Raw genomic sequence first — 14,908 nt, 5'->3', positions numbered from 1 at the left:
GCCCTCTGCACTCTCTCCAATGTGTGCATGTCCTTCTTATTTTGGGGTTCCGGAACTGGACACAGTACTCCAGGTGGGGTCTCACCAGAGCGGAGTACGGGGGCAGAATCACCTCCCTCGACCTGCTGGCCACGCTCCTCTTGATGCAGCCCAGGATGCAGTTGGCCTTCTGGGCTGCAAGGGCGCATTGCTGCTCATGTTGAGCTTCTCATCCACCAGCACTCCCAAGTCCTTCTCCTCAGGGCTTGTCTCAATCCATTCTCTGCCCAGCCTGTATTTCTGCTTGAAATTGCCGTGACCCAGGTGCAGGACCTTGCACTTGGCCTGGTTGAACTTCAGGAGGTTGAAATTAAATCAAATTATTTAATTGATTATTTTAAAAGTAATTAAATTAATTTTTACTTTTTATTTTTTTTTTTACAATTAGTTATTTTAAATTACACAGCTATTATTTGCATTATTGCTACAGGTTGGGTAGCCAACAGTTGGATTTAGAAAGAGAGAGAAAGCAGCAATCCTATCCATGTTTTCCTTTTATTTGGGAATCTTTGCATTCATTATCCATGCTGAGAAAATTCTGAGAACCTGTCTAGCTCCTTCTATAAATCCTTGACTGAGTTATATGTCAGACTTGGACAGGTGAATCATCTGAAGGCAAATAATTTAATATTACCTTATCTATATCTCTGGCCTTAAATTTGCTAGTTTAGTGATGACGGGCATTTGAAGAGTTTCTGCCTTATCTTAATATTTCTAGCCAACTTTCTGGATATAGCTACCTTTAATATTTTATTTTTCTTACTATTGTATTTTGATTTAAATGACTTCATAGTGGATTTTCAGAGAAAAAGTTAGTGCTGAAGCTAGTGCACTTTTGCTATGCCAATGTTCCCATTCTCTTTCAAAGGGTTTCAGAAGAAACCCTTTCAATGATCCAAAGCTCCATCAAAAGAAAAACAAAGCCTGATTTGAATTGTACTCCAAGTCACAGTCATTTATTCTACATTAGAACTGTGTTTCCAAAAGCATGGTCTACTGTAATATGTTTGTCTTTCCCTGTTTTCAGTAAGAAATTTCATGCCTAAAGCACCTCAGTACTATCTTAGACAGGGAAAAGCTAGCTAAAGGATTGAAATGCATTAGGCAAGCTCACTTTAATATTTGACACAGTTTTATTCTGCAGGTATTTTTTTGGGATTGTAAATTTGATTCTTATTCCTGTTACATGCCCTTTGCAATGTGAATCTCTTCAAAGCTTTTTTATTTATTATTAGCTGTAATAAAGAGTATTTACATAAATATTTATTACATTTTCTGACATGGGATAATAAAAAGACTTGTAGCATGTTATGTTGCTTACTGTGATTTAGTTTCACCTTTAATATAATTTCTCCATTATGTCAAGAATGCCTAAGATCCTGAATGCTTTGAATCTGGTTTTTTTTTTTTTTTTTCAGTTTGATTAAGTCTAAGTTAATACTAAATCAGAATATACTTTGCATTTACAGGCACTTGCAGACCAATTTGAAGACACAAATACATCTGTATCTGAACGCATGAAGATTTTCTACTGTTGTCAGGTGCCTCCACGTTGGGCCATACAGGTGTGAAGCAATCCCATTTGAAGCTTTACTTAAAAGTCTGTGGTTCTTATTATTTTTGATACTGCATGACTCCAAAGTCAAGAGAGAGTGATATGATCTTGACTGGAAACGCTGTAGAAATAAAGATATACACTAACAGCACACCAGCTTTTTCTGGAAAGAAATGAAGTTCTACAATGTTTTGCTTTCAGATGTCTTGTTCTATCATGCACAGCAGTAATTGCTTGTAGTGCAATTCTTCTTTGCTTTCCATTTTCCTTCAGTAAAAAAGGGACCAAAACTTTCAAGCTTCCAACATACCTCCTGTAAAAATAATCTTGCCACTGTCTTACTATTTCTCTTTCAGTTATGCTACTATTGCTTGCATCTTTCTCATCTTTTAATGATCACTCACTTTAAGTTGTTTTCAGGAAGTGGATCATGGTCAAAGCAGCCAAATTAGAAGTCAAAAGTACACTGAAGAACTCCTCGAGCTGAGGAAATTTTATTTTTACTGTTGCTGACAGAATATTTTTTTTGAGAACTGCACTGTTTATCTTCACTGTAAACTTTGTAGAACAGAAATCTACACATTAGAGTCTTATCTGATGATGCTGAATTTAACAAACATAAGAAAATCGTTTGCATCACATACTCCAAATGTGTTCATGGTGTTTACTTTTAATGATATTTAATTCCTTTTTGATTTCTAACCTCACTGCATGTTGCTTTAACCAATTGTATCATCTCCTAGCATTCTCAAATTATTCCACACAACCTTTCAACAGGCACTTGCAATAAAACTAGCAAATGTGGTTTTCATTGCCAGTTGTCAGAGTGGCACTTCTCAATCCAAGCCAATTTTCCAAGCCAAGGATAGAAACACTGAAGTAAGGATTTATAATGGAAGATGGCTGCAGTCTTCTAGTCAGTAATGAAGAGGCATTGCCTATATAAATTTTAGCAAATATCACTCCGAGTAAATTTAATAAAATGTAAGTAAGATTTAGTTCCAGATACTGACAAATGTAGATTTTTTTTTTTCCTAAGCGATTAATACCAAGCTAGCAAATAATTACTTTGTTACAGATTTTCTGTTTGTTATGTATTTATGTCAAAGAACTGTAGCCAGTTCTTAATTTTTTGACTTCCAGTCTGTTCCCATATGGTGATTCCTTGGATTTGTAACAGATACTGAACCAAGCCTATAAAGAGAGGTCCATGACATCTGCAAAGAACTTCAGGGAATCCATTTAGGATCACCAAAAACACTGCAGAATTTCACTGTATGGGATCTCATAGCATAATTAGGTGTCTTTATACAGAATGCTCCTATTTGTTTTTGCAAACCAAATTGTGTATCTGTCACACATAGTAAATAAGTTACTGTGTCTTCAAAGATTAAAACCTATATGTTATTTTAATCTCCTCTTAAAAAATAGACGAGACTGAAGACAACTTTTCAAAGTCATGAAAACATACCTTGTTTATTTTTAAATTGAAAAGATTACTCATTTATTTTCATAACAACACTGAAATAATAGCTGAATTTGAAACAAAGAGACTGACTTATCTGTGAGTAAAACTCAACTAGGGAGTTGAACCTGAACTCAAATCCAACACTGATTTGACTGAAAACTAGGAGTCTTTGGCAGTGGCTGTTTGGGACAGTGATTTCTCACGAGTACCTAACAAAATTGTATCAGAGCCCTTCTCTCTACCTGTTCTTGCACAGGTACAGATTACTGTGGCTAAGTATTGCTAGAAGAGGCTTTAATGCTCTTTCAGCCTCTGTTTCTCACTCTTAGCATTCCCAACATCTTGCTGCAGCTGTTGTCCAGCTGCATTGTCCGTGTGCCTCATTTAAGGGGTGGAAGTTCAGCTCTGTCAGTTCATCCTTGGCATGTCTGTTTCCATTTTTGCATTATATTATAAACTAATTCAAAGTGATTAAGCTACTGTCATGAACAACATTCAAATCAAAACAATTATTGCTCTGTTCATGGGGTTTTTTGGGGTGTATATATTGTTTGAGGCTCCAGCTTGAAGTTTGAAGAGAGTAATTCCATATTCTTTGTCTGCTTCTTGTTAATGTCAGAAATGCCTCTAACATCTTTTAAAAATATAAACATTATTTTCTTACCTATTTTCAATTGTCTGGAATTTCTTACCTTTCCAGCGTCAACTGGCAAGCTTACTCTTTGATCTGGGATGCACCAGCTCTGCCTTACAGATATTTGAGGAGCTGGAAATGTGGGAAGACGCAGTGATCTGCTATGAAAGAGCAGGACAGCATGGAAAGGTAAGAAAAAGTTTTTTTACAATTGAGATCCTGTCTTGACCTAAGATCTGAAGTATGAAAGATTATCTGACTTGAGCTGTCAGTTCACTAATGACGCACACTTTTACAGGGGTATCATGACGAAGGACTGTGGAAAATGGACAAAAGACATATCATAACCCGTGAATGCTAAAAAAAAAAAAAAATCTGGAGTAATGATCACATGAAGTAGAAGTTGGTAAATGAGAAATAACTTAATAAGCTAGAAGATTGCGATAGTGGTTCTCGAAAATAATCAAGGAAAATTCATAACTGTGGATGCACAGCAAGGTGTACTGTGGGCATTTCAAGAGTGCTATAGCAGTCATTCATGATGGAGTATTGGAGCTTTGTGTGAAGGGGATATTAATTTTCTTTCCCAGTTGATTTCAAACCATTAACTGTAGTTTTAAAGAACACTTTAAATAGAACAGCATCAGCAACATAAGTGCTATCAAGCATTGTTTTCAGAATTTATATAGTTGTCAGAAACACTCACTTTCAGAAAAAAATATGTTTTTTATTTTCTTCCCTCTTCTCTCCGTCTGTTTGGTATATGGTAGCATTAAATATATGAATGTGTGTTTGCCTTTCTGAAGACAAAAATCACAAAGACTATGCTTGAACTAATTTAAGCTTACAGAATAGAGTTATAACTTCAATTAATAGAAAAAAATGCAGAATTTCTCATATATTTTCCATATTTTTTCTAATATCATGCACCAAAGCCTAGATTTTGGTCATTATACACTGACAGATATGTTTTGCTGGTGAATTCTGTGTCACATTATGCATGCCTTGCGGGTAGTATGCCAATATCCCAATCTTTTCAGTACAGTGGAGAAATAGAGGTCAATATTTTCCATTTCCTGGAAATGCATTCTGTCCTACTTACATTCACAAACTGCCCTTAGGGAGTTATGAAAATGGCACTCAGAGAATAGGACAGGATATCTGACACAGGAAACTGCTAAAAAATGCTTTCAGAATGAGGATTTGTGCTGTGCTTTGAAAAACAGAAAATGCTATGTAAGTACTAAGTAACAGTAGTGCTGGAAAAAAAAGCCAACTTCAGACCAAAAAGGCCAGAAAATTAGAAACATTTAGCTGTACACCAGGGGTAGTGACTATTTGTGCTTCTTATCAGAAAGCTTTCAGAGCGTGAACTGTTTTAATTTATCAAAAATGTTTTTGTTTTTAAATGTTACTCTTTTAGAAATGCACAAGATCTACTAGAGCTATATGTTGTTCAGTGGATGTTGATTTCATTAAAGAACTTAGCATATATGTGTCCAAAAGAACAAACTCTTTTAAATAAACTTCTGAATGATTTTCACTCAAAAATGCTTTTATATAGAAATCTGAATTTAAATACTGAAAAATATAATAAAACAGCCAGATATCAACAATAGCAATGTGTTTGATGAGTACTTACACATCAGGGCAATATGTTCCTTCCTCCTAGTTTTGAATTATGCACTGACGAAGAAACAGAGCATGTAGCTAAGGCTATGCGAAGCTCCACATTATGCATTTGGGAAATACATAATTCACTCAGTTATAACAGGGCCATGTAGCAGTACAAATTTTGCAGAGTAAGATGTCACTAGCATTTAGCAAACTTTTTTGTACTGTTACTAGATATGGCTCTATGCTCACTTGTTTCATAATCTGAACAAAAATATTAGAAACTAATATTGTAATGTGGGTCAACAGAAGAGTAACAAGAGTGTCAAGCGATGAGCAAAACAGGGCACAGAACAACAACAACAAAAGTATTATAAAATGTAAATGCACAGTATCATAGAATCATAGAATGGTTAGGGTTGGAAGGGACCCTCAAAGGTCATCTAGTCCAACCCCTCTGCAAGGAGCAGGGACATCTCCAACTAGATCAGGTTGCTCAGAGCCTCATCCAGGCTGGCCTTGAATGTTTCCAGGGATGAGGCTTCCACCACCTTTCTGGGCAACCTGTTCCAATGTTCTATAACTCGCATTGTAAAAAATTTTTTTCCTAATATCCAATCTAAATCTACCTCCCTCTATTTTGCAACCATTACTCCTTGTCCTATTGCAACAGGCCCTACTAATCAGCCCCTCCCCATCTTTCTTGTAGGCCCCCTTGAGGTACTGGAAGACCACTATAAGGTTCCCCTAGAGCCTCCTCTTCTCCAGGCTGAACAGCCCCAACTCTCTCAGCCTGTCCTTATAGGAGAGGTGCTCCAGCCCTCTTATCATCTTTGTGGCCCTCCTCTGGACCTTCTCCAACTGGTCCATGTCCTTCTTGTGCTGGGGTCTCCAGAACTGGACACAGTACTCCAGGTGGGGTCTCACCAGGGCAGAGTAGAGGGGGAGAATCACCTCCCTCGACCTGCTGGCCACGCTCCTCTTGATGCAGCCCAGGATGCTGTTGGCCTTCTGGGCTGCAAGGGCGCATTGCCTGCTCATGTTGAGCTTCTCATCCACCAGCACTCCCAAGTCCTTCTCCTCAGGGCTTGTCTCAATCCATTCTCCGCCCAGCCTATATTTGTGCCTGGGATTGCCGTGCCCCAGGTGCAGGACCTTGCACTTGGCCTGGTTGAACTTCATGAGGTTGGCACGGGCCCACCTCTCCAGCCTGTCAAGGTCCCTCTGGATGGCATCCCTCCCTTCCAGCGTGTCGACGGCACCACACAGCTTGGTGTCATCGGCGAACTTGCTGAGGGTCCACTCTATCCCACTGTCCATGTTGCTGACAAAGATGTTAAACAGGGCCGGGCCCAGCACGGACCCCTGAGGGACGCCACTCGTGACCGGTCTCCACATGGACATTGAGCCGTTGACCACCACTCTCTGAGTGCGGCCATCCAGCCAACTCCTTATCCACCGAGTGGTCCGTCCATCAAACTCATGCCTCTCTAGTTTAGAGAGAAGGATGTCATGCGGGACAGTGTCAAAAGCTTTGCACAAGTCCAGGTAGATGATGTCAGTTGCTCGTCCCTTGTCCACCGATGCCGTCACACTGTCATAGAAGGCCCCCAATTGGTCAGGCACGATCTGCCCTTGGTGAAGCCATGTTGGCTGCCACCAACCACCTCCTTGCTCTCCATGTGCCTTAGCATGGTTTCCAGGAGAATCTGCTCCATGAAAGACAAATGACAAATGTTTTGGGAATACAGCTTTTTTTTAAGTTTGTAGTTATGATCCTGTTTGTATTTGCCCTTAAAAATTTAAGTAGTAAAAAAGGTTTGTAACATGCCAGAGAGATGATCAGATAGCTAATCAGATGAAGAAAAAGTCAGACTTCTGCTTATTTAATTATCTTTTTTATCTGTGTGTTGAAATATTTATGTTGGCAATGAATTCTTATAAGCTTAGACCAGAACTTGATGTTTTTATGCTCTTAAATGTGAAATGCAATTAGTGAATGGTTGGCTTTCTAGTCTAGCCTAAGATTAGTACTAGGCACTGACACAGAATAGCAATCTGAGCTTGGGAGTGCCCTGCAGAGGAAGAAGTAAAGCAGCAGCATGCAGTGCACTTTTCACCTCATAGCTGCTGTTCACACAGCAACACTTCAGTCTTTTTCTTTATCTGAAGGAAAATGAAACCTTTCAGTTTGGTGCCTGATGTGATTACTGCAATAATAAAGCTCCCAGTTCTCTCTGCTCTAGAAAAAAATCATCTTAAAGATCTATTATTAATATGTGTTCCTTTAATCTTGTCATAGCAACTAATGGAGGCAGGGAAGGGGAAGTAAACTGCCCTTCAACCAAACTCTCTGCAAGTGCAATCTTGTTGTTAGGTGAGGTTTTCTAGTGCTTTGACTAGGTTAATTCTAAATTTTTAGTAATAATTTCATCATCTTTTTTTTTGAGAACTGTTCTATAGGCACTTAAAACCACTTACTATTAAGTTATTTCCTAATATTCAGCCACTCATTTTCTTCTTAATGAGATTTCGTTTTTGCTAGTTGAAGATCCTTTTAGAAATCTAAACAATACACCTCTTCTTCACATTTGTGCACTTCAGATATTTGAAGACTTTTACTGTTACTTTATTTAACAAAAATTATAGTAAGAACGAAGTATTACAATTACTACACATTAAATATGTCAAAACAAAGTAAAACAAAGTCATTTTTCTAAAGATGATATTCAGACGAGATCAATGAATTTTACTGATCAGAGGAATAAGAGTAAAAGACTTTGATTCTCTAGAGATCATCTGAAGGGCAAAGAAAACAGTTCTTATAGAAACAAGAAAAGCAGTAATAATTTAAATGCAGAGATGAACTCAGGTTTCCTTTCAGATAAAATAGCTATGATAGAAGAATGACCAGTGTTACAATGTCTGGCTTTAGTTCTGTGGCAGGCTGTGTTGAATCTTTCTTGGTTCAGATGCTTCAAATAGATATTTTTCTAATAGAAAAATTATACTGAGCTGAATTATGTTTGTTACATTTTTGCAGCAGGGGACTGAAGTAAGAATTCAGTCTGAACAACAGATCATCTGTCCAGTGTATTTATCTTTTCAGAAAGCACACTATCTCTTGTTTCAAAGAGAAACAATAATTTTATTGTTAGAGCAACATAGTGACCCTGAGATAAAGAGCTTTTGAAAGTTTGTTACAGCCCATAACATGTCTGGGAGACCCAGCTTGTGTCGTCTTTTCCATAATGCTGTATATATTCTGAATAAATTTTATCTCAAATATTTAGATAAATGTATACCTTCTACACCTTATGTAAAAGAGTAGCATTTCCAAAACCAACAGTATGAAAGTGGATGCATCTTCAGACATAATAGAATGGAAATTACTATTTTCAGAAAAGAGCAATCAGAGAGAAAGGAATGACAGTCATTGCAAGAGTACTTATTAGGATTTATAAAAAGCACAGATTATAAACTATTAGGATTGCACTTACCTTAATGGTGCTGATACTGCATTGCAATGAGGTTGATGTAGGTTTGATGTCCAGAACTGATATTTGCTCTTGGGAGAGAATACACACCTAAGATATAAAATGAGGAGCAAGCCGCTTCTTGTTTTAATTGATACATTTCCCTTGGTGCATTAAACCAAAAGTCACCATATTATGTTGATGTTGAAGTGTGTTTTTTTAAAAAAAAACATTTTGGAACCAGATTGCCTCTATCTTTGATGCTGTGTTGGATCAAGATATTGTTTCCATACTATCCCTACTTCTTAGTTTTCAACTGATTGCAAGGTGCTAAAGTGGTATTTGTTCAGGTTGGCAATTAACTGTAAATAAATTGTTCCGTTATCTATTGATTTCTCTTTGTTCTTTAACAGGCGGAAGAAATACTCAGGCGGGAGCTAGAGAAAAAGGAAACACCAGGATTATATTGTTTGCTTGGTGATGTTCTTAAAGACCACCAGTACTATGACAAGGCCTGGGAGCTCTCCAGACACCGCAGTGCCCGCGCCCAACGCTCCAAAGGCCTCCTCCATCTCCGCAACCGGGAATTCAGGGAATGTGTGGAGTGCTTTGAACGTTCTGTGCAGATCAACCCTATGCAGGTTGGGAAATGATACACATATGGCTTTGTTTTAGTTGGTGTGTTCAGTTGTGAATTATGACACACTTTTTTAAAGGGCAGTTCTATGCACAAATGTCAAAGTAACAGCTTATTACTATTCTTACCAAATTTTTTACCAGGCTTGGAAGCCTGGCTAGAAATGGTAGCATAAAGAAATGAAGATATTCTTTTGCATTCAGGTCCTTGCATGCAACTAACTCTTTGCCTGTACAGCTCTTCTATTTCAAAGAGATTAAGCTATTGAAAAGTAATAATTATCATAAAATAAATCATGAACAAGTGTCAAGCAAAATACTCAGAATGCTGTACAGATTTTAATGAAATTGTCCTTTTGCCTTGTCTGTTGGCTTTGAGTTACAAACGCTGATCTCTGTATTTCACAGAAATCTTTTTCAAGTATTCTGGTCTGTCCTGCTCTGGAGTCAGAGAAGCGTTGTGTTATACTTGTGATGACAGGAGCTTTTATTACAGTAATGCATCAAAACTGAAACCACAGTCAAAAGAGTTCTCTTGATGAAGCTGAGTATTTTGATAGATCCTTTGCAAGCTCTACTGCAGACAGTTTTTGTAATCTTGTTTCAGTTTCTCAGCCACTCTATCTCATCCCAATAAGGTCCACCCTGTGAAAGGTCTTGAGAATTTAAAACAGTTTTATGGTTGTTTATGTAAATAAATTGTGTTCTTCGTAGCCATTTCCAGGTCCATGTGAAAGTAGGATGTTCCTTCTTGCCCTTCAAAGAATACTGCCAAAGCTGCTGTTTAGAGTTCCACATAACTAGCTGGACTTCCACCGTAGAAAAAATTTTAAGGCCTCCAGCCTTTCAAATCTTATACCTTGAAACTTTTTTATATTTCAGTGATGTGTCAGAGGCCTGTTCTTATTCAAGTGAACTCTAGATAACTTATAAACACCTTTAGAATGGAAAGCAAAATAACAAAAATGCTTCCCTTGTCTTTCAGTTCTCTTCATGACTCGGGAAATGCCAACAAAATATGTATTACTCAGATAGGAACCTTACTGAAATCAAGAGGACTCCTGGATAATAAAGGGCTGCAGAAGATGGCCTACAGGGCTCAAAACTGAGAAGTAGTCTGCTGGAGATACTTTTTTATTTTGTGTCCTATCCAAAGGAAACTTAAAATCAAAGGCAATCCAAGAAAAATAGCCCAGTCCATATAGGAAAGCGAACATTTCCTCCTCTTGTTGCTCAGGCAGGTCTATTTAAGATTCTGGTTAATTGTTTCAAACAAATAGTTTGAGCAAATGGATAGTATGGATTGACATATTACTGTCTTTTAAAGTCTATCTGTATTCTGTCACTACAGAAATGAATTGTTTCCTATTTCAGGATGTCTTGTGGACAAAGACCAGAGAAGAAGGCGATTCTAGATGCGAGGACTTTAATAAGGAAAATATTCATTAATGAATTGTTCCCAGAACTGCAAATAATTTATCAAGTAAACAAGGACTCCCTATTACAAAGAAATTAATGTTTTTTTTGTGGTTATCAGAAACTTCTTTGGAGGAAGGGATTTTTAGACTGCAACAAGTGATTTCCCCAGAATATCTAATGGATAAAACCATTCTCTGTCAGCCCTCCTTTAATCTTGTGTACTCTTAGGCCAACTGGCCAAATTTGGTTGAGGTCTTTTGAGGGTAGGCCTTTGCAGTACGAGCCAAACACCATGTTAGACTCTGGAGAATCCACAAAGGAATTGAAGTCTTACAGTTCAAATATATCTGAAACTCATCTTCATTAGCAGTACTGCTCACAAAATTACTTGTTCTAGTACATGCCTAGTGGATGACAGATGCATTTCTCTTGCACTTTCACTGTGAGCATCTTGCAAGGCTGGACTAAGACAGTTCCAGACATCAAAGAGCCCATGCAGTAGGTGAAAGTCTGCGTAATGGAACTTATGTCTTAAATTACAGATTTGTTAGTTCTTCTGCTGAACAGTATGGTTCTCTATATCTACTCCCTTCACTTTTGAATTTTCCAGAAATAGTGTTCATAACACTTTTTTTTTGGTGCCCACACCATTCTCCTCCATGTCACAGTCTGCAAGAAAAGAATAATGCTCTTTTGAGCTAGACTATTTGGCTTATAACTTCTCAGGCTAATTTTCTTGGGTGTGAAGCAAGACAAGTGTTCTCTCTCCAATCTGGGAAAACAGTCACACTTTATAAGTCAGCTTGCCATCAAATACATATGGAAAGTTTTGGGCAATGCAATGAGACCTTTATCCTCAACAATTCTCCTTCTTCTTCATCTTGTAATAGTAAAAGTAACTTAAACAAGAGCTGAGCTACAGTCTCTCATTGGAAAAGATTATAAAAGTCTCTATACTTAAAACTATGGTCCGTTCTGTGACTGTGGTGTGTTCAGAAGAAACTCAATTATAAGGGAGATAAATTATGCCAAAAATGAGTGATTAAAACATACTCAGCTAGGATTTCACTCAACTAGAGCTCTTAAAATTTTATTCTAATTACTAACTCCAACGACTGATTTTGCTCTGCAGGGTATAGACCGTTTCTAAACAAACACTGCTGTACTCCTAAGAGTATTATACTGAAGAGTTTGCTGGATTCTGTAGAAAAAAAAAAAATCTATATGTATTTGCCAAATGCAAATAGCAGAAATTGCTTTAAAAATGCACAAAAGTTTTTCAGATAGATTATTTGGGTGGTTGTTTTCTTTTTATATATTCAGCTATACTGTAATGGGGTTATTCTGGCATCATATTCCCACTAATAAAAGAGAATTGTTTAGACTTTCTCAAAGTATTTAATAATCATTTAGACTTACTAAAGACTTGCCTGGAAATTCCTGATGGAAAGTTTTAACAAAGAATCCAAGCCCAAATCTTCTTCCTTTGCTGGTCACTGTCTTCAGTTTTGAAAAAGATAAAAATTTACAGCTCATTTTTATGTGTTTTTCCAATCAGTAGTAACATTTGAACCTCTAGCCAACACACTTTTCTTTTATTTCTAAAAAAGAATTTTAACCTAGTTCCACAAGCCTTGACAAAAGTATTTTTTGAGCTTTGGACAAAATTTTCCTAATGTTACCTTTCAGTCAGTCACTTTCCATAGAGCAGTTGTTACATCAGCCAGTGGGACCAGCAGATTTCATGCCCTCCCCAATAAAAAGGGAATTCTTACCATTCTTTCCACACAAAATAGCTTAAGTCCATTCTTAAACTGTATCCTAAATATCTTCTTAAAAAAAAAATCACTGTCCTTCTTATATTGTGGAAGAAATTCATGCTCTCTTTCCAGATATCTAAGGATTATAAAATGCCATGTCATTGCTACAGTAGATCAAAGGCAATGAACCTTGTTTTTTTTTATTTGGCTGGGCTTTTACTTACACAGCTACCACATTTTTTTTCATTTAACCTGTCAGACTTGTTCTTTTATAGCTTTCTCATTTGTCTATCACACCAGCTTTTAAAGTATATCCTCTTATTCTTGATAATCTCGTTTATTTTGTTTTAAACTGTTATGATTGTCTAGTCTTTTTAGAGCTTTTTTGAAAAACAATATGCAGTTGCTCCAAGCTTTGAAATATCTTGTCTTTAAATGTTTCAAGTCTTCTGCAGACCTTTACTTTTTCAGCTTTTTAGTTTTTAACATAGCTTTACCATTTTAAGTAGCTCCTAAATGTAACATCCTTTGTATTAAATGAGTTGTCTTTGTTCTTTAAGGACTAGTGAATCTAGATACATTACAAAGTGTCTTTTGTCTGGTAACATTTTGAACCTGATCATTCATACTGGTCAGGGTCAAGGTAAGTGCTGTCTTCTGACTTCCTTATATCTAAAAAATTTAGCCTTGGAATTGCATCCATTATGATATTTACTAAACTGTGTTGAATAACTGAAATCTCCCTGTATTTTCTGGGATTTCTACTTTCACAGCCTTCTGATATCCCCCAGTATGTTACCTTCTCCATTTCAGTCAAGTATTCTGAGATGCAGTCTTTATACTGCTTTTTTTTACTGAAGCCTAAATTTTTAATCCATACCAGTTCTATCGTTGGTTCACACAGTTATTTTCTATATGATTGATGCTGATTTTTTTTCTAACATGTAGCAATATTCTTCCATCTGTGTGATCTGTTCCATTTTCTGTATACTTTTTGCTTCCATATCATAGCATCTCAGCTCCTTGACTTAATTCCCACCCCAGAGACTTTCATCTCACTCTTCTTGTCTACTAAAGGAACTCTTCTGGACACCTTTCTCAACCTTCTCCATCATGTCCAGTTCTCACATTTTTTCCTTCAGTTGAAACTTTCGTACATAGTTACTGCCAGGTAAAATATCTTGTTTCAGATTATTAAGAAAATTAATTTATTTACCATTCTTCACAGTCACAATATGATTTTTAGTAGGTACTTGCTCATATAGCTTTTCTCTACAGAAGTAAAGAATCATTTTACTTGCACCTTGTGCTGTAACTTTTCCTTGAGAAAGAAGTTAACAAGCTTAAGTATTGGTAAGCCAGTTCCTGAGAGATGTAGCTGCTCACCATCAGCCTCAAAAAATTAAAATGGTATAAGTTTTAGTCAATCAGATTCTGGAAGTACAAGCTCAGAAGTGAGACCGTGCTACTGCTACTCATTAGAGCTATAAAAAATGCAATGATTCTTTTTCACTCACCCTTTACAGAAGCACTGTTTAACTTGTATCCTGAGTTATAGAGTTGGAGCTAGCCTTCAATTTCATACTTGATCAGTCCCTGTCTCTACCCCCGTTTTTCATGTCCAGAAACTTACTGGTGTAGAAAGAAGAGAAAGAGGAGTTAACAAGGTAGCAGCCATGTGGGAGTGCTGGACTTCTGGAAACTTGCCAGATAAAACAGGCTTAAAAAATGAGATTGACTAAATGTTTATTTCCTATTAATTCTGTGCAATTTCTTTGAATGATGAGTTCAAAGATCTTTAAAGGTGACTGACAGTGCTGTAAAGTAGATTTTCAGGTTTGGCCAGGCCAGAGGTAATTGGCAGTTCTTTCTTCACCTATTAATACATCCCTGTACTCTGAGGATCACCCGTCCCACGTACACCCCCAAATGCAGAAGCATATCTTTATTGCCAAGTGTTTTCAGTTCTTTTCTTAATATCATGAAGACTGCCCAGTAGGATGCCAGATCTGACAGGAGTTAATGTCATACATTTGTATGCTGGGATCTAAGTTTTGAAGCAGATTAACTATGGGCTCTACAGAAGGTAAGTCAAGTTCATCCAGTTGTAGTAGACATCTTGCTACTGATTTTAAGTTGGGTCTCAGAGACAGAAAAAATAGTCTGATCTGGAGACAACTGCAATCAATCAGTAGGGAAAGAAGCTCCTTGCATATTAACCAACAGCTTTATCCTCAATCCTGTAAAAATCCTTGATTTTTGAATGTTTCTTAAGGTTACGTTTTTGTGTTAAGAGCCATTAAGGTT

General features: G+C 37.1%; 1 protein-coding gene across 2 annotated transcripts in view; it reads left to right on the top strand.

Annotated features, from left to right (window-relative positions):
• The window catches only part of TTC27 (tetratricopeptide repeat domain 27), a 127,780-nt gene that overhangs the window by 91,397 nt on the left and 21,475 nt on the right, over positions 1–14,908 (top strand). For both annotated transcript variants that reach the window (XM_086744121.1, XM_086744120.1), the window contains 3 exons: positions 1,509–1,604; positions 3,763–3,885; positions 9,200–9,427. In XM_086744121.1, coding sequence (XP_086600247.1) covers positions 1,509–1,604; positions 3,763–3,885; positions 9,200–9,427 — 447 coding nt within the window. The remainder of the gene's footprint in view (positions 1–1,508; positions 1,605–3,762; positions 3,886–9,199; positions 9,428–14,908) is intronic.

Source organism: Chlamydotis macqueenii, chromosome 3 (genome assembly GCF_036417535.1).
Source record: "Chlamydotis macqueenii isolate bChlMac1 chromosome 3, bChlMac1.mat, whole genome shotgun sequence".
Classification (NCBI taxonomy): Eukaryota; Metazoa; Chordata; class Aves; order Otidiformes; family Otididae; genus Chlamydotis; species Chlamydotis macqueenii.
Note: the sequence above shows the minus strand (reverse complement) of the source record. Positions and strands in the feature narration are given on the sequence as shown.